The sequence below is a fragment of the Gymnogyps californianus genome, chromosome 13 (assembly GCF_018139145.2).
Source record: "Gymnogyps californianus isolate 813 chromosome 13, ASM1813914v2, whole genome shotgun sequence".
Taxonomy (NCBI): domain Eukaryota; kingdom Metazoa; phylum Chordata; class Aves; order Accipitriformes; family Cathartidae; genus Gymnogyps; species Gymnogyps californianus.
Genome location: NC_059483.1, coordinates 12,047,437 through 12,067,678, shown reverse-complemented (window position 1 = coordinate 12,067,678; position 20,242 = coordinate 12,047,437). Strand labels below are relative to the sequence as shown.

The 20,242-nt window shown below is 40.2% G+C and overlaps 1 protein-coding gene across 2 annotated transcripts in view; it reads right to left on the bottom strand.

Moving 5' to 3' along the window:
• UROC1 (urocanate hydratase 1) overlaps positions 1 to 20,242 on the bottom strand; it is a 47,048-nt gene that overhangs the window by 8,815 nt on the left and 17,991 nt on the right. For both annotated transcript variants that reach the window (XR_007767226.1, XM_050904589.1), the window contains exons 9-18: positions 17,573 to 17,661; positions 17,026 to 17,088; positions 16,150 to 16,329; positions 14,555 to 14,652; positions 14,234 to 14,306; positions 12,710 to 12,831; positions 8,018 to 8,088; positions 6,945 to 7,043; positions 5,115 to 5,214; positions 2,165 to 2,246 (exon numbers count right to left, since the gene is read on the bottom strand). Coding sequence is in view for 1 of the 2 variants with exons in the window: in XM_050904589.1 (XP_050760546.1) it covers positions 2,165 to 2,246; positions 5,115 to 5,214; positions 6,945 to 7,043; positions 8,018 to 8,088; positions 12,710 to 12,831; positions 14,234 to 14,306; positions 14,555 to 14,652; positions 16,150 to 16,329; positions 17,026 to 17,088; positions 17,573 to 17,661 (977 nt within the window). In the remaining variant the exon portion in view is untranslated. The remainder of the gene's footprint in view (positions 1 to 2,164; positions 2,247 to 5,114; positions 5,215 to 6,944; positions 7,044 to 8,017; positions 8,089 to 12,709; positions 12,832 to 14,233; positions 14,307 to 14,554; positions 14,653 to 16,149; positions 16,330 to 17,025; positions 17,089 to 17,572; positions 17,662 to 20,242) is intronic.

Genomic DNA, 20,242 nt, shown 5'->3' with positions numbered 1-20,242 from the left:
GGTTTGTTTCGCTTCTTTTACCACCTTTAAATTGTTCCTCTCTTTCTCCTCAGAAGGCAAAGGGGTGCGGCGCTTTAACTAGCCAGGGTGGTGCCATGATTAGTTAAGCCGAGCAGAACTACCTGTCGTGCCGTGGCTTTCAGGGGCTCTCCAGACCACTGCACCTAATGACACAACATTGCTACTACATCTGAGTCTCAGCATGGTGGCTTATTAAGGCTCATGCAGAGACAGGCCTAATTTTCAGGCTCCGCATTCTTCACTGAAGCACAGCAATTTAATCACAGAGGGCTATGACTGCTCCCAAGAACAAGGTGAGCAGCTACCGTTCCACAATGACAAGCCACTCGGCAGCCATAGGAAATGTCAAAAAGGATAACCAAACCCTGTTTTTTCCATTGCTATTTTGATTTCAGTGAACAGCCACGCGCTAATTTTCTGATGCATTGCATAAATGACAGCACCTCTGCTCTGCCTTGGGGAAGAGGTTCTTTCTAATGATGTAACTCCACTTAAGAAACAACTGAAACAATATAACTGAAATGGCAGTGTGGTTAGTGCCAGTTTTCCAGAAGTAAGGGCAGTCTCACCATTCAGCCAATCTCTCTTTGAATTGCTCAGAAGGCATTGGCCTTACAGAGGCCAGAGAGATAGGGAATGTGATCATTTGTATCCTTTGAATTCAGCATCATCGATGCACGGAACATTTGTGGCATAAGCAATTATTTTAGCAATTCTAATAATTATAATTATCATAAAAATATTCCAACTATTTTGCACAACATGTAGCAGAAAGTTATTTTCTTTGCTTGTATTTCAGAAGCAGATATTTTAAAAGGTTAAACTCAGCTAAGGCAATTCAGACAGAACTAGTCTGCTGCTATCTCTGGAGTCTGAGACTGAGATGAGCAGAGTAAGAAGATACTCTGGTATGTATTTTTCATTCAGAGTTATGGAAGTTGTGAATAAAATCCTGGCCATGGTGGTTATCATCACTGAAATCAGTAAAGGCAAATTTTCACTCCATGTGTCTAAGCCCTCAGAAAGCTTTCTTATCCCATTGTTCAATTTTGCTCTCACGTACCTTCTATTCAGTAGTTACTTCAATGAAATCAAAGGAATTAGAGTACAAGAGAGGAAATTCTCTATCTGACTTGAAGGGATATTTTTGAGATTCATCTCATCTGGATGAGTAACAATTAAGTGCCATCAAATGTCTCTGAGGATAAGTTCTCTGCTACAAGTTCTTTGGCTTGCTGTTGTTGGCATATTCCAGAGCTGGATGGAACAGGGAAGTGGAAGGGTTCACTACAGTATTTAATAGAGGGTTGTGCCCCTTTTGACTGCCAACACCACCATGACATGACTGTAAGTGGGAGAGGCTTTGCTGGACTATGCTGGAAAGAACACAACAGAACTAAAGACTCTGCAGTGTGGCCAGGCTCTCCTTTTCCCTACACCTCTGCCAATCCAGAGTAACCTTTTAGTGGCATATGAAGGAGATCAGTTTCCCTCTCCATATATAATATTTCTTTCATTCTGCTTCTCAGTTTAGGCATTTCTCTTAGTTCTGCATCTTATGTGAAGGAGGTGTTTAATCCAGTCCTTACTTGGCTGTGGTCTTTTATCTTACCAGGTACAAGCAAGGGGAGAAAGACTGGGGGGTTTGCTGGCACCTGAGCTGTTTTGTATCAATAACCCCTTGTTGCACTTTAGCACATGAGCATTTATATTGGGGTCCTAAGGTCACAGATTTAAATACAGCTTAAGGGGAAACCTAAACATAATCCATCCACTAACACTCTGGCTGGGCATGTGTGAAGACAACTTTGGAAGCAGGATCTGTTCAAAAAGACCAAGGCAGACTGTCTTTGTTTGGCAAATTAAGTTCTTCAAACTGTGCTGTGGCCAATGTCCAAAACACTTTTTCTAGACATATGGGCATTAATTAAAAAAGCCTCATACTACACCACACTTTACCTTATAATACGTCCTTTCGGCCCTTGTTTCCAAACCCATCCTTCCCATGATCACGACATTGTACTACTGCAGTAATACACACATCTTTTCTGCAATTCCCCTCCTGTCTCTCCTCCCCACACACATACATAGCAGCAGTAACAGGATTCAGAGTCCAGCTTTAGAAACATAAATAAGTTCTTACCAGCCAACTCCACCACCATTATGCAATGCGACCCAGGTCGCTCCTCTGAACGCATCTCCTACAAAGTTTTGTACCGCCATGTCTAGGAGGAGAGGAAAGGTGTTATGGATCTGACATGCTGCATTCATTTTTTTGTTGTGCTGCTCACTCCTTCCACTGACACCTTGATTATGGCTGTATGAAGGCAGTGTGGGAGGCAGGGTTTACTCACAGCTATACACTGAACATCTCATTCTTGGGAGGAACAGACAAGAGAGATTTTCCTCCCACTCTTTGCCCCTACACTGGAGGAAGCACATGCCAATTTTACACTGGTTTGTGAGGACTCCGGTGCTTTCTGCATTTGTGATCCAATTCAAGCAGCTGAAGAACGTATCACTCCTCAGCTGGGAGATACCTCCTCAGGGTGGAGAGAAATGCAACCCTCTCCTTTGGGATGCCTCAGTCATGGAAGAACAGGCTGGACACATCCATGTGGAGGGTTTCAAAATAGGGGGCACACCTAGAAAACTACACACCTTGCAGTTCTCAGAAGCCTGAAGTATTTTCAGATCAGACTGCAGAGTTAATTCAGCCCTGTGCAGAAAGCCAGACTAAAGCTAAGGAGTTACATTTTGGGAACAAAGTTGGGATGAAAGTGATATTAGCCCCAATTCTCTGGACATGGGGGAATTTCACCCTGAACACAAACTGCTGAAATCACACAGGAGGCTTCTTTTGTTTTAAAAAAATGAAGAAAAATAATTTAGCAGACAAATGTAATTTGACTAATGTCAAATGCATGATTTCCACTGAAATGTTCACTAGAATTTTGTATATTCACTACAATTTGTGCTAAAGCATATACCCAGAGAGGTGGAAAGAGGTACACACAGAGGATAACAGGGTAAAGTTTACTGAAAACATTTGTCCAGATTTAATTCAGGACAGATTTAATAGATCATTTGCTGTGCTTTTAACAGCAAAAAATAAGAGACAAACAGCAATATCCCTACCAGCCACATTTGCAGACCCACAATTGTTACGTGTCTGATGGAAAAATTAGTTTACTTGAGCACTAATCTATGTTAAACCCTGTCAAAAGCCCCATTATGGCATCTTTTATCTGGCATTATGTCACTTTAACAACCCAATTATCATAATTACAGTGCTGTCAAGAGGGAATTGGAGAGATCAAAATCCCCGTTTCTAAAATATACAGATTTCTTCCTCAGCCACTAGCATGATAAGAGTGGAGGTTGGACAAGGAGCATGGCAAGTGGACTAACGATGTAATAATGTGCTGCTCCTTGGCTTCGATAAACGTCACTAACTGTGCAAATGTCTGTGCTGAAATACACTTTGCAGAGCAGGAATGACCCATGTTTGCCAAGGATCAGGCTGAGGTACTTACTGTAAAACCAAATGAGACAGGCAAACACTCTGGAAAATTCCTGTGTTCTAGAGAGGAGCCAATTTCGCCTGAACCAGCTCAAATGTGGTGTTAAAACAATAGGAAAGAAGGGAGAGAGGAAGACCTAAGATGTTCTTTTATTACCTCCAGAGGGTCGTCTGGTAAAACAGTTATGCCTGGTTTCAAAGACCAGTGAAATCAGTGGTCAATAGGCTTTCGATAAGCCCTTGGAGAAGGCAAATAGTTCATGTAAATCACAAAATGCAAAGAAAAAACACATAGCATGATGAGCAATGGGGTTTAGCAAGTCTTGTTTCTATTGCCCTCTTCTGAGGGCATTGCCTGAGGTTTACTTATGTTGCTAAGCCCTTTGGTGGAGACGTTTCTTTGGATGGCTGTTCTTTGTGCAGCTGCACCATTTTCTCACAGCTTGTCAGAACAAAACATTATTCGAGGCATCTTTCCATCTGGCCTATTAGAACTAGCCAACATACTCAAAAAGTGTTGAAGTGGGACTGATAGACACAGCTAAAAGCCTCATTTCATCAGGAAATCCAGTTAAGATAGCAGGGAACTTTTCTCCTTAAAATTGAGCCATAATTTAGTTCTATTATGAATTCCCATAATGGAAGTAATTCAATATGCTCAGCTACCTCTATCATAATTTCTCCTTCTACAGCAGCTTGTATCCTCCAATCTCACACCACTTTGTGATTGTCAGTTCATGACATGCGGAAACACTACTGGGCTAAAGCTATTATCATAATTTCCACTTTATGGATGGAAAATTGAGGAAGATTTAGGTTAAAAATTGCTTAGTGCTTCACTCATTTTTTTCAGGTCTCCAATCTGATGTTTTTGGGTTTATTTCTCTAAAGCATCATTTAACAAACTTAAAAGCAGAGTCTGGTTAGCTCAGATCAGGTTTGCAGAATTAAAGGCTCCTTTTGTACAGCAAACCTACATGATTTGCCCACAGTCACACTGTAAGTGAGCAACAAGGCTTGGAGTCTAATCCAGAATGCCTGACTTCCATTCTTATGCTTTTACTATCAAAGTATGTTCCCTTATGACCAGAAAAGTTCCTTTCAGAAACTCCAGTCTGTTTTCTTGAGTCCTTGGGCAATGAAATGAATGCAGCTGTGAATCTTTTTGCTTTAAGCAAAATACTATTATAGACCTGATTTTGATCTTGTGGAACTCAAGGAAATACGGCTGTAATTCTGCTCAGATCACCTCTTTGAAACAGAGGTGCAAAATTAAAGTCAAACAGAAGATACAGTCCTCCGAGATAGACTGCTCTCCATTTTCGTTCAGGTAAATCTGGTGCATCTTCATTGAATTTTCAGCATTGTTCTGGACCTCTCCTATTTAACTAGCTCCACATTCATGTCTGTATCACTGTTAAATCCCACAAAGCTTCTCAGGAAATCCGATTAATTGAGATTAAAGGGTTAAACAAAAACATTTTTAAAAACGTTGCATAAAACCCCAATTTCTCTTTTAAAGCAATTTCCTTGTTTGCCCAGACAGACAAGCCTCAGCTGCTCTGCTGACCTGCGCAAAAGGCTGATCCATCATAAATGTTTGACGTTTCTCTGTAAGGACTGTCGGTCCCACTCACATCATGGTGATCTCGGCTGAGGACTACTGGAGCCTGCAAAAAGCCAAGGACAAGAAAATGGAATCCTTCATGGACTGTCAATGCTACCTAGGATCATCATTTGCTGAATTCACTTCTGTCTTAAGTCATTTCAGACCTCAGCTTTGCCCCCTCTCCTAAACGCCCTGCAAGACCTTCTCTGCCTGCTATTATTTATTATAAAACATTTGTTCACATCCTGTTCATGAAAGCCACCATCCTTTCAATAACTAAGAACAAGAGCTTGTTTTTATGCCAATGGCATCCTCAAAGAAGGGCAGGGAGAAGAGGGGAAGCAGTAAGGTTATTTCATCTGAGCATTTCTTTGCTGAAATTTGAAAGACATTTCAGTATGCAAAAATCTTCATTCAAAAATAGTTCTTGTTTGCTGTTGAAAATGAAAACTAACAGTAAGAAGCTTTACACTTTTTCATTCTTTTGGAAGACTTCAAGACTAAAAAAAGTTAGCAATGAAAATCAGTGATTTCAAACAGCTCAAACAAGTCCATTCTTGATCTGGAATTTAACTGACAGTATGAATGTCGATCAGCTTGCAGGTCTTCATTATCATTTGCCATGCACAGGGTTTATATAAGAATAAATCACTCTTGGCATGGTGTGGTCTGGAATTAGCTGGCTCTGTTTTATGCTGGCAGTGAATTAGAAAATCATTGAAAATAGACATGAGCACCCAGCTTGCAAGAGGAGGAATGGAGATTTGCAGAAACGAAAAAAGGACGCAACAAAATCTGAAGGGCCTGGGAGTCTGACCTTGTCAGTCATAGCTCCAAGGGAGTGCTCTGTCTGGTCAGGTTTATTTTTTGAGATTAGCTTGCAGTGACGTTCATTTTTAACCCTGAGAAGGTCAACAGCATTTGAAATATTTTAACAAACATTTTCTGAGTAACAAAAACAGACCTTTCCTCGCTGCAATCCATTCTAAGTTTTACTTGAGTTTGCCCCTTTAAAAAGGGTAATTGTAACTCAGCTATAAAAGAGATGGAGATGAATGAGTGACAATGCCTTGGTCTGATGCTGCTGTACACGCAGCAAGTAATGGGTATAATTACTGAGTGGTGCCTTCAAGATTTTGGTCCCCCCCGGATGTCACATTGTGCATCTACCTACAATATTCATGAAGAGCTTAGAAAATCCCTATACAGTCTTGCCCATAGTATGTACTTTTACCATCCACCACATATGGTCAGTGGGATTGTACCCAGAGGAGTAAGATATTACTCATTATTCACTAGAGTGGCAGCATCAAGCCTAATGATTTTCTTCGTTAACATATGCAATGCAAATGAAAATTGACTGCAGAGCTGGCTGTAGCCATAATATGGCTGAAAGTGAGGGATCCAGCGTAAGAAGCACTGGGGAGTGGCACAGGCTCTTGTTACTTTTAATGTTTGGGGCACTGCTAAGGAGTTACAGTCCCTGCCTTGTGCTTTCAGCAAATCACAGCATTGTGTGTTGTGCTTGTAGATGCCCAAACAGAAAATAATGCAGATTCTCAACATGAAATAAAAGGTAGCATATTTCAGAGAGTTTCTAAACCCGTCTCTCTTCTATTACGTAGCACAATACTGGTGACAGGCAGAGAGGAGGACTGAACAGAATACTGGTCCCATGTAAACGGCAGGCACTTCTGCTCTCACTGGTTGAAGCTTTCTCCTTTCCCACCTGCCACCCCAGTCTCAGATATTAAACACAATTACCGGACCATATCAAGACAAAAGACAAACCTTAATCCTTCCTTCGGAAATCGCTCGATTGATAGCCACGGCTATAGACACACGACCCCTCTGATCAGAATATAAGATTCTAGCCTGAGAGCCAACAACCTGGAAAACAAAAATGCAAGAGTGATAAGGTTCTCTGGGCAACTGGCTTATCTTCAGGCCCCAGATAAATGGAGTCACAGGAGTGACCCCTTCCCTTCTGTAGGAGAAAGTGCAGATTATTTCTTTGCCAACATCCAGCTTCCAGGAAAAAAAGAAATTAAAATCCCTGTTTGAACTGAGTTTTATCTCCACTCACACAATCAGTGAGATGTATTTCTGTATTCAGCTGCTACTGTCCAATAAATCCCACTTTTTAAATCAACCTGATTGCTCGGCTATAATCCCCCTATCAACAAATCCCTTATCAACAGCTGAGGAGCAGAGGTTTGGAACTGGCAATGGTGGGCTGGAAGGGAAGAGAAATATGGAGACAAAGAATGGCAAAGAACATCTGTCCTGCACAGCTATGTTCCTCTCCAGCTTTTACCCCACAGAGCAATCTGGCTTCCAGATAAGGAGAGCACATATGAGCCCTACCGTGTTACCGGTTAACTTCACAGGGAGAGCCTGCCCTAAAAGAAAAACAAACGATGCTTCACTGGCATTCTGCTTCCCACAATACAAAAGGATGGCTGTTCTTTGGCCTCATCACCTGTTTTGAAAAGGGTACTGGGAACTGCAGACGTGAAGAGGTTGGGCCAAAGCAGTGCCAAGCGGGACATTTTGAATAGCTCTCTGAAAGAAAGGTAGTTGCAAATGAGGTGGAGGGTGAATCATTGATGTGTTTCACTCCAGATATAAGACTAGATATTGCTGGATTATTTGAACATTTCCAGATGAGGAAGTGAAGGGAAAGAACCGCTTCAGCTCACCCTAAAACTTAAAGCGCTCTCCACAGCAGGGTTATCAGCCCTGGGAGTTAGATCCAGTGTTTTCATTCATGCCCATTCCTGCTTTTCACTCCAGCATTCAAAAACTACATTCTGGACCGGACCAGGAGAGGTCACATGTGCTGAAGGAGGTTGTGTACTTACCAAGCTGTGCCTGCCAGCTTCCCGAATCCAGCGGATGTTGTCATGGTACTGCTGCTTCACAGATGTGCTCACTTGCAAGAGAAAGCAAGAAAGAAAAGAGGTTTTGAAAATTAATGCAATATGCTCTAAATTTAATTTAATTCATCTGACAGCACTAGGAAGTCAAATTCTACTCTCAGATACAAGAACACATATAGGAAATGCTATATAGAATCCTCTGTGCAGCTGATGCAGTAACTGGTTCTATATATTTAGAGGAAGGTATGAGATGTCGCCCAGGATACAGCTGGAATGTAACTCCCATTCAGATCTTTAGCAAACTCAATTAAACCTTGAAATATGGGTTACATGTACTGTTCATTTTTGGTCACCTGGCTTGCTGCCTACTAAATGCCAATCCCTTTCCGAGCCTTTGCTAATTTAGTAGTTTTAGCAAACTCCATGACATTGGGTACTACAGTCCAGTCTTGCATCAGGTAGTAAATAACTCCTTTGAGTCAGCCAAGAGAAATTCTCAGAAGCAGCTGGCAATACATACTTGAGGATAAATTACACCAATGCTCGGATATAGATTTATAGCACAGCAGTTGCTCTGTACTAAATGGCCCATGTGAATGTTTTTATCCCAAGATAAAACGGATGTCTCTCATCCTACAAACTGAGGTATGTTGCCCCACATTACTATGGAGCACAAACTGCACAGAAAAACTTGTTATGGAGTAACTACTTTATGTGTAAATCCACCCTACGCCTTGTTTAGATATATATGTTATCTAAGAAGAGAATTATATATAATGGTTTTATATTCTCCAGCTTCTCCTCTCATTTATAATTGTGCCATTCCATCTCAATCAGCCAAACCAAAAAGGAGTAAGAATAAATTTGAAGTGAAAGACAGTGAAACATGGCATGTATCAGTCAGATACATGGTGACCTCAGCACAATCAGCTGCCTCCAAAGGCATGGCACCATCTGTAGCAAGTGAGTAACAAAAGGGAGAGGGGGTATGGAATGGGACAGAAGCATTGTCTTACTGTCTTAATTTTGAGGGCTTTTACAGTTATGCCTTTCCATGCAGGCTGAGTGTGAGCTCAGATGAGGTTACAGTAGCTGAAGAAGTTACTGCCTGTAGGCTCTTTCTCTATGGGCTAAGCTACCTCACATTACCTTGTCCTGAGAGACATGGTCAGCTACCGGGGCTCAGCTGGCATGTGGCAACATGCGAAGCCACAGTGACTTGCTCATGCATTGGAGCTTCAAGTTATAATCATTTCTACAGATGCCAAGATAGCATGTTCCCCATCACTTTCCAGCTCTCACCCGTTTTCAAGTCAAATTATAACGTACATATAACTTATGTTTGAAAGTCAGTCAAACTGGAGAAACTGCACACTGCTAACTTGAAATTGTCCCTGGTAACTGAGAAGAGTGTTTAGACTACTGTCTTTCCACTAGGCAATATGTCAGCAGATATGCATAGTAAAACTACAAAAAGGAAAGAGGAAAAGGCAAGATAGGCATATTTAATTTGGGTTAAACACATTGTTAAAGGGAAATGTATAATATGCTCATTCCTGCAGAAGCAGGCCTTCCATACAGAGAGCTTTAACGATCCTAAAAAGACCTGTCAGTGCTTTAGGGGTTGGCTTCAAGTGATAGCTTCTAAACTCTGCAATGAGGATTAACATGTCAGCTCCTAGCTTCGCAGGGAGTGAAAGATGAAACATCTGCTAGTACTGTCCTAGTAGGATTGTGCTGCCATTCATGACCTTTAAGGAAGCATTTTCTAGAAGGTAATGGGTAGTATTGACTTAGGTTATTATAGATATTTAATGAGAGTTTACAGGAGTTACTCTAGAAAACCAAATAGAGAATGAGTTCCTTTCTATCACTTTTATAAGCTATCTCAGAGAGTACTTACCATATTTTATACTTCACAGTGCACAGACTTATAGAAAAGATCTTACTGTCTGTTAATTCTACAGAACATATCCAGAAGAGAAGCCACATGAGAATACTGGCTACAAGGACATATCTCAACACAGCACATCTGTCCCTCCCAGCCAGCTCCAATAAACAGTCATATTTTCTGTCCTAAGCTGTGATGTGTCCAAAGCTGGATTTCATCAGTTATCCCTGGGGAAGTGAAGAATCGTCCCTTTTATTTAGTCTTACTTCCTGCAATTGAAAAAATCTTACAGCTTTTTCTAGAAAGACCTTAACTTTAGAGTAGCTCCTTGTGTCTCATTTGCTAAACTGCTGCCTCCACCTCCCCACCCCAACAGGAGTATGTTTTGAAGTCAGGCAAGCTACGGTGTTGCTTCTGGTATTTCATAGGCGCTTGTACTTATTTAGTATTTAAAAGATACTAGAAAGCATTGTGCACTCAGAGGAATAGTCCTCGTCAACACAGAGATTTGTATTGTTGTTATGCATCAGCTCAGCCTTCAAACCACCACAAAGATCGTAAATCCAAGTTACACTCCAATCATCAGTGCTGCATCTTTCGTGCAAAGGCTAACTTAAAAGCTCGGGTGCCTTAGGATTGGAAGCAGATAATAAAACTACATAGGACTTTTCAACAGTTTGTGAGGTTTAAGCGCAAAAATTCATCTCCACAAAAGGAGAAGAATGGTTAACATTGGACTCAAGGCCAGGTCAAAAGTTTAGACTTGGAATGCAACAGACTTCAGCTCTGCGGAGTTTTCACTTAGCCTTCATAACAGATTCTTTTATAAAATTCAAAGGTAGGTTCAGATTTTAGATGTATATGTGTGCAAGGATATCCAGACCCTGGAATTTGGTCCAAGCCCAGGTCCCATAGGAAGTGGACAGCAAGTGGAATACTCAAGAACATGAATCCATGAATGGCTGTTTATTTTCTGGCCAAATTCTGTTTTCATTTCTCTTTGAAATCCTATTCCCATTGTCCTGCCAAATTCAACAGCAAATCCAATAATAGCCTTACCCTTAAGCCTGTTTTCACCTGTTGGGATTTTTTAAATATAATTTTTCATTTAAATTAAGAATATACATGCAAGAGTTCAATGCTTTTTGTCTGTGGAAGAGTCTTCTCTCCCCAGCTTTACATTACCATCTATATGAACACCCACATACTGTTGTACACACAATAACCAATTCATTTCCCAGTCTTGCAATGCAAACCATCCAAAGGTCATGCATCAGTTCAATCTTGAGAGAAGATTACTGGAGATTGCAGTACATGGCAGAAAAATTACTGCAAATTTTTGAAGATAGATCCAGCACTACAGTATTGGATTTCACCCTCCCTTCAATTAAGCTGAGGGACCAGGTTTAAAAACATGGAAGTTTCAATATCTGTAGAACAGGGTAGGCACTTCTGGGTCATTGCATTAAAAACACCTCATGCTCAAGTACTATTTCTTGAAGATGACTCCTAAGGAAAGTTTAGGAGAACAGCAGAACTAAGGACCTTGCAGGGTCAGATCCAGTCTATCAATAATTCACCTCTTGGGAAGAAGAGCAGGCTGGACATCAGCCTTACATTATAGGAAGACAACAGTAGTTTTGTTTCAAATAAGATACATTTGAATGCGGTATATTCTTTTCAGAAATACCACCCTAGATCCTTGCAGTGCTAACTGTTCCAGAACAAATAGGAGAGCATTCAACATTTTCACACTTCTATTCATATTTCAATGACATCTTTCATGAAAGAAGCAACAAATATTTCAATATTACCAGACAAAAATATTATGCTCTCCTCCCCATAAAATATACTTTGGATTTGTGATCCATTTCCTTCTGATCCCTTCCTTGATTCTGAGAAGCACAAAGCTCCACTCTGTGGAAATGGAAGAGCTGAGGACTTCAGTGCTAGGGGACAATGACACTTAAGTCTTCGAGTCTGCTGTTCAGTTACTGTAAAAGTAGACAAAGAAAGGGAAAGGAGTAGGGCCTTCCACTGCAGCCTGGGAGATTAGGATTCATGTTTGCTGACACAAAATTAGCTTTGTCTCAGTTCATATTCATAAGCTGGGGGTAACAGTAATAGCCCACTTTCACGGATATGGAAGAGTGAAAGGCAGTGTAATACCTAGATACTCGAGTAGCATAAAGAGCCATGCAGATATTCCAGATTGGTTCCACCAGTGAGTAGAAACAGCTGTCAATTTATTAAAAAATGACAAAAAAAGAAAGACCTCAAAATTGTAATCACAATTAAATGACACTGGATGGAGCACCACACCCATGAAACCTGGGTTTCCTGCCACTGATCTGCTTGCTAGCCTCTTAAAAACCTCCCTAGATTCCCAAGCCTCATTCTCCTGTGAGACAGGGCAAAGCAATTTGACTGCTTTAAAAAGCTCTTGGAGACCTGTTAATGAAAGATACGGTTTGCCTTAAAGTTTCAAGGTGACAAAGTGCAGGAAAATCTGTAACAAATGAAAAAAAGGCTCTTAGCCAAAATTGCAACAATAGCTTTGGGATCAATAACCTCTCTACGTGGTGTTTTTACATTTTACCTACTGGTTACAGGAGGTAACTCCTTACAGGAGTTTGGAGAACAGCAAGATTTCCTGCCCATATAGAACAGGCAAGAGACTGCTTTCTATGGTTTCAGCCAAAAGCTAACACACATTTCACAACTCAGTTTCCTTTTCTCCCCAAAAGCACCCCCAGTGATGGGGGCATGGGATGGTGTCTTACCTCCCTGACGTATAGAGTCTTCTAGCACAGACATGGCAATTGAGTCAGTGGTAGCAAGATCCTGTGGGTCACCTGAGGTACAAACCCAGCGGAATGGCCCAAATCCCAGGGAAAAAATGTCCCTGGGAAGAGAACATGTTTCATTAAGAGATAGTTGAAATTCTTTCCTTATTTATCCTGGCTGCTAGCAGTGCTTTTCTTTCATTAGCTGGAGACGGAAGAATTTGAAACATTTTCAATGAACTAATCTAAACAGAAGCATCAAGGACCATTAATTGAGAAATTGGTTTGAGAAGTGCTGTTTCACGCAGCCATCAACTGGTGTATAAAAATACAGTCAGGCCAGAATTTTGATAGGAATGTTGGGCAGTTCAATCAAACAAGTGCATCATCAGATGAATTACAATTTTTCTTTTGTTTCATCAAATATACTCTCCCTGCTGCCTGGTCTTTTCATCCTTAATCCAGGCTAACTCTGAGTGCACCTACACTATCAGACAAGTGTAGGTTCTGAACAAGTGCCTGAGTTCAGACTCATTTGCTGTCCACATTGTTTACACACAATAGTAAGACACGCTTCAGCTGAGTTCCAGAAAAAGAGATCTAATCTGGTTGGTGCCTTACTCTATGTTCAAGCTCTTATTCACATGGTATAGGCAAGTTAAGCATGAGTCAGAGGTAAAAAGGTGTTATAAACCCAGTCCCTCAACAAATCTCCTGAGCTCAGCTTTTTCTACAAGCAGTATGCACAGCTTGGGTAAGAGGTACACATGGCAAAATGGGCAGAAGAGTGCGTTTAACTTCAGTGTAGACATAGGCTTTGATGATTTGAAATTGAGCTCTACTGCTTTGAAGAGACAAGCTCTTCATTTTTAGCACCTAGAAGAGAAATTGCATATAGTTACAGTTTGAGGCTGTGACTTGGCTATTCTCTTGAGTAGAACTGCTTAAGGAAAACTGATGCAGCAAAAGAGAAAATGCAGCTATTCATGTAAAGGAGTGAAGAGTTTTGATTTGGCAATGTTTTAGTTTACTGTTCACACATCTGGTGTCTGCTTTCGTAAGACCTTCTAATTCTAAAAAGGATAAAGCTTTACATCAAATTTTCAAGACATGTCATGCCTTTCAGGACAAAATATTAGCAAAACCTCTGCTGTCAGAGTTTACTTATGTTAATCACATACAACATGTCCCTCCAGGTCTGTCTCTTCTTTTCCTCTGCACACAGGAAAATGCACGGAGTAACTCTAAGGAAGCCAATAGAAAACATGAGCATGATGCTTACAGCCAACAGGACATCTTCCTAAACCACGCTGGGCATTACTCCAGAGTGGAGAAAAATAAGACTAACTCTGGCATAACACCTGTGAGACCAATTTTCCTACTGCTAACTCTTGACTCCTTTTCATCATTTACAGTACACTGCAAGATTTGCACTAAGTGGAATCTCTGTAGTACACTCCCCCTAAACAGAGGGAGTCACAAGGCATTTGAGTGCTTTATTCCAAACTCTCCCCAACATACCCCATGATGTGCTGAACATAGGAAGGATATCGAAATTCTGTTTTATTGGCTCCTCTTTTCTCAACATCAGCACCTATAAAAGAATTTCAATAGTCAGTGACTTGATGAAGAAAAGCTATAAAATGTAAAACCAGACTGCACCTGGGTTCCCATGAAGGCTCTACCTCAGCCACAGAGAAGGTCAGGGGTCTCAGAGAACAAGAGAAAGACTAAAGAGTTAGCATAACACAGTGGCCAACCCTATCCTACCAAAATACACAACTGGGAAGATGCATGCAGGATTGTCCTTGTTTCCACCTGACAACTCCAGGATCTACTCACCAGCCCTTTGAGCTTCCAAGAGAAAAGCATTGCCATAATCCCAAAAAAACATGCCCTTATCAGCTAGTCTGTTAATAGCAGCCACATGTCTCTTCAGACTGAAATAAAGAAGGAAACAGTTATTCTTGAGACTGATAAAATATCAAAAAGAATATCATCATGAACTCACTAAAGGCATGGGAGTAGGGGGAGACAGGTGGAACTGAAAGACCCCAGAGAAATTCAGACATAAACCCATAATATATCAATTGAGATGCTTTCAGTCTCTGTAGCACCTGTTATCCCCAAATCTTGAAGTGATTTACAGTCATCAAGGGCACTTCATTAATTAGCAGAGAGGGGTCATGTCTTTCAGCAAAGAAATGCAGCCAGCTCTCAGGATGGAAGGTAATAACAAAAAACAGCCTACAGAAAACTGCAAAACAGTTTAAGAAGTTCACAGAGAAAGTGAGCAGAGACAGAAAAACTGAAAGTGACTGAACATCACTGTTCTGGCCTCTCCCTTGGACAAAACAGCCCAATTTTCCCTTTGTTTCCAATAGTGGACCACACTCCAGGACTGCTCTCTGTGATACCATTTCCACTTAATATTATCTAGTTCTAATCTCAATGCATAGTTGCATATGGAGTTGTACATGCATACGTGTAACTTCTTGGAATTCTAGAAAGGTAAATCAGTGCCTAACAAATGAAAACTGGATTTTTTTAGGTCATAGCTAGCTTGCTAGAAATGAGTCCCTCCTAGAAATTTACCTTTCTGTTACCTTTGTCTTAGAGTAGTATGATACAGAATTGGGAAACTGGAAAGGTCCTTGTAGGTCCCTCATCCAAAGTCAAGTAGATTATATGCCCATATTATACCTTCTACTGGAAAAAGGTCTCCAGCAGGAATGTTCAAGGTGAACAAAACTAGAGTAGGAGCAATAAAAAGTACCATTTGAGGACAACAGTACAGCTTGCTGCCTCTGTTCCACAGTTCTTTATTGATATATAAACTACGCCAAATTGCTCCCTTTATAATGTCCAATTCCAATTTCATTTACAAACTTGTAAATCAGGAGCAGCTCCCTGAAATCAGGATGCTAAACAGAACTTAGTTACAGTTGCAGCAAGCTGGGAGGATTGATTGGGGGAGATTGTGCCCTCCTTATATCCTTCCCTAAAAAAACATTACTGGCCACAGCTGGAAGCATGGTAGGCCAGATGGACTTTCTGGCTTATCTGTTGGGGTTTTATGCTATATTCAGTGAACCTAAACCAACTAGTAGACTACGTGGAATTGTACTTACTGTCCCAGATTTTAAAAGCTAATGCAATTTAGAAATTTATAGAAGTGAAATAAATCATTAGTGTTCAGACCTCTGATCTTATACACTAGACGACTCCTAAAATAGCGGGTAAGTGATGTCTGCCAGATTCTGAGTGATAGCTGTATAAGTACAAAGTTGGGAGTTATTAGTACTGTAGCTCGATCCCAGATTTCTACTGAAATATCAAAGAACAGAAACTTCTTGTGAGAAAGACAAAGATCTGATCACTTGCAGAGCAACTAAACTTACTTAAAGGTTAAAAACATGTATCGCCAAAGCATTTACCTCTCTTGTACCAGGGTCCGGAACTTCCTCGGATTGGTGGAAAGGAGCTGCTTTGCTTCCTCAAAGCCAAGCTGTACCGGATAGTATCCCCCACTGAATGGGTTATGACACGAAGTTTGGTCAGACCCCAGATCAACTAGCAGCTCTCCTGTTGTGTCCAACTCACATACTAGCCTCTCCCTTGGGAAGACAATGAATGGAGTGGTTGAACAGAAGCTGTCATTTCACATTCTAGCTCCTCCTTCAGGTGAACTTCTGCCATCCCAAGAGGATGTTTATAAAGGTATGCCCTTGGCAGGCTGTCTTTGGTTTAGCAGTCAGGAGGTGGGAAATGATGGTGACAAAGATTTAGGTGTAACTTTTATGCTTCACATTTACCTGTGCAGGAATGCTGATAGATGAGTCAGATACCAGTATGACATACCAGTCTCATTGGTCAGTCTCAGCCCTTGGTATATGGTGTAACAGCAAGATTTACCATTGGATAAAGCCTCAAGAGTGCCAGAATTATTATTTTTATTCAATCAATACCTCAATACTTCTATTCTTCACTGAAGTCAAAGACATTTTCTTGCTATCCAATTAGTGAAAGGTTAGAAGGGATAAACTTTTTCTTCATCCAAGGAAGAATCTTAGGGATCTCTTTCCCTAAGAAATTAATTGTTCCATAAGGAAAGGAGAAGGTGCATGGGAAGCAACTGGGAACTGGAATACAAGGATGAAGACCGCTCTTTTGACAATACAGTTTTTCATGAGCGTCTAGAGTAATGAACTCACCAGATTTAATGTCTCTTCTCTTCCAAGTTTGGGAACTAATTCCAGGTTGACTAACAAGCAAGAGCATTACTATATCCATTATCCATATATACTACTTACCATAGATCTACCACATTCCCATGGTAACCCAAACTAAGGGCAATTTTATTCTTTCTTGCATCTCTAAAATAGATTAAAAAGATTGGTTGAAGAAAATGCACCTCATTTAATTCCATCTTGCAACGTACAAATCACATAGAGTCAAACCCAGCAAAAAAGTCTATATGTGGTTTCCAAAACTCATCGAGGCAACAGATCTTTCAACCTTTATGTAATTGTTAATCACTGATTCCAGAAAGCTTGAGTGATGGTTCAAGTGTAACATTATTTGTAATTGCTCTATGCCTATTAATGAAACTGACTGAAGTCACGTTTAACATATATGAAAGATACGAAGCATTGGTAGTGGCTTGCAGTAAGCATTGGTAGTCACTAATAATGACTGCTGCTGTTTGGAAGGATGGATTCACATTCAAAAGCAGACCTGGAATAAGAAGGTGTCCCTCAACCCCTTCCATATGCACACTAAAATGGCACAATACAGAAAGATGTAAAGTGAGGATTAGGAAGCAGAGATAAACTCCCTGAATTATGTTACAAGTCATACCTAAGGCGAGCAATGCAATGGTCCAGGTTGTTAGAGATTTCCATCAGCCATCCCTGCTTGTGACGTTTCAAAAGTGCTGCTTCATCAACCTAAGAGAAATAGCAGAGATCTTAAAAATCCTATTTCCCCTATCCAGTCACTTTTACCTTTAGTTTTTCAATTAGCTTCCAAGAAAGAGTAGCAAATAGGTAAAGGGAATAGCCCTGTCTTGGCCTTAAGAACATGGAGTAATTGTTCAAATACTTTTTTTTCACCTCTGATTTTTTTTTTTTTTTTTTTTTTTTTACACTTTTTGTTCTCTTTTACTCCAGGCTTGAAGCAAGAAAAAGACGACTTTTTGATACACCACTTCCCAAAATATTTTACAAACCAAAAGTTATCATTAAAATTGTACAAGAGGTAATATTCTTCTGCCAATTTGAATTATTCTTATTGTTTCTTTTCATGATTATATTGAAAAAAGTGAAAGCCAAAATGTTTCCAATTTATTTTTCAAAACTGGCTATTTTCTGTGAAAATAAAATTTCTATTTAATTAAGGAAGTATTTTCTTTGATCAGCTCAGAGATAGACATTTCTGCCAGACTGCCCAGGATGAAGCAATGCTTTGCTGAATAAAATTGACCCTCACTTTTGTTCTTCGACTGCTGGTTGAAAATCTCAACCAAATATGGAAAAGAAGAGAGGAAAGCATTTTCTTGTCCCAGCTGGCTAATGCCTCTGAAAAATGGAATGGATCAAAACAAAACTACATCTTTAATTCCCTCTTGTTTGAACTTTGAAGCTCCAAACAAGCTCAATCCCAAATCTGTACTCTCTTCTGGGCTCAGCTTCTGTGTGTGTCAGTGTGTATATGCATAAGAGACAGCTGGATAAAAATATAAATGGGTAGACAAACTGTGGAGGCTTTGGCACAGAATCCATATTAATGGTTCAATGTACAAACTTGCATGTCATTAATACTTTTATAATGAGCTATCAGTGGCATAAGGCAAGTGGCAAAATTAATTCAAGCCAATTTTCTGTGGTAGCAACGGATTTAAACACCCACAGTGGTGTGCGTGCATAAGAACACATAACCTGAGTATCTTTTAGTATTTCATTAAAGCATTTTTACTTCTCTATAACCCACCCCCATCATTTTCATTCTATTATTTCTCATTAACAAAGTATTTATATGTAAATTAAATAAGTTCTGTATTCAGGAGTTGCTTGGACACCAGGAAACCTTTTCTTTCCTAATTATTCTTAGCATGAGAAACCTTCCATCATTTCCCACATCAGTAATAAAGACTATCCTTCCAAAACCCCAGATTATGATAATATCAGTGTCACTGCCAATGGAATTATTCAATAGTCAGGTGCTGTGAGGGACAGCTTCTTTGGGAGTTATTTAAATCAGCACAGGAGGAAAGATATTAAATGGTCTGTATGAATTACAGGAATTGGGCTCATTTAAAGCTCAGCATAACACAGATCAGATCTATTTAAATCTGTTACCACATCCTACATGTTTTACTTCAGCCCTCTCTGACAGTCTTAGTCTTTCACAGACTTGCTAGCATACTCAAGAAAACTAGCTTCCTTTGAATCACACTTTCAAAAATATGCTCATTTTTTGATCAGCATCTCAGTAGTTTAAAAAATTGCACAAACGTGAGCTAATGTCACCTCCAGTGTAACCCTAGAGAGCTTAGTGCAGCTCAGAGGAGATAGTCTGGCCCTCCACACAATTATTTTATAAATTTACAATCTGCTTCATGTCAAACAGAAGAGGTAAAAGACTTGCACCATTAATCCCTTCTGTCTGAGCTTCAGAAGCCCTGGCTGACAAAATGACATCTCTTGCACAATTCATCGATGTCATTTGCATAAATAGTTCCTTAAATAATATGTACATATATATAGCTATCCACATGTGCTCCTGAGACTCATTTCCGACAAGGATCATCTCACAGGAGATAAAAAACAGGCGATTTTCAGTCTCCTGAACAAAATCATCTGCAGCTGTAGAGATGAAAAGGACAAAGGACTGCTGTGAATAGCATTCACTGGAATCTTTCCTTTGTATTCCAGCATTTGAAAGTTCATGATGACAGAGCAGAAGTCTGAATAAAGATAATTTATTCAATAATAATTTATTCAATAATAACTTGAATAAATTTATTTCATCTGCAGGGAGTTCCTGATGAGATCTCAAATACATGCAAAACTCATTTGCTAACAAAAAGACTTTTGCACCATCATTGTAAAACATGAAATCCTAACCTTCCATGAATAAGACCTGAGCTAGCCAGAGCAGGTCAGATTTACTGCATGCCATGTGGGCAGTCTGACCCATTATGTTTTGAAGTTTAATTGTAATTACCATTGGTCAGATTGCAATATTCTTACGCTTTTCATTGCAGCAAGTGACATGCCCACAGCAGAGGTCTGCCAGCTAATTCTCTCTATAAATGACTTTGGCTGAGAAGGCTAAACTCCCACTTCAGTCAGCTCCGACTGAGTTTAGTTCTAAAAAATCTCTTCTCCTCTGGAGCAGTAACAAGAGCTCATCACCTGCAGATAGCCAAAAGAGCTCAATGCATTTTGGTCAGTCCTATATCTGCTCCACCAAGAATGTTTCCCCAGTGTATTGAACTCAAAGGTAGTCCTGAGGAAAGAAATGCAC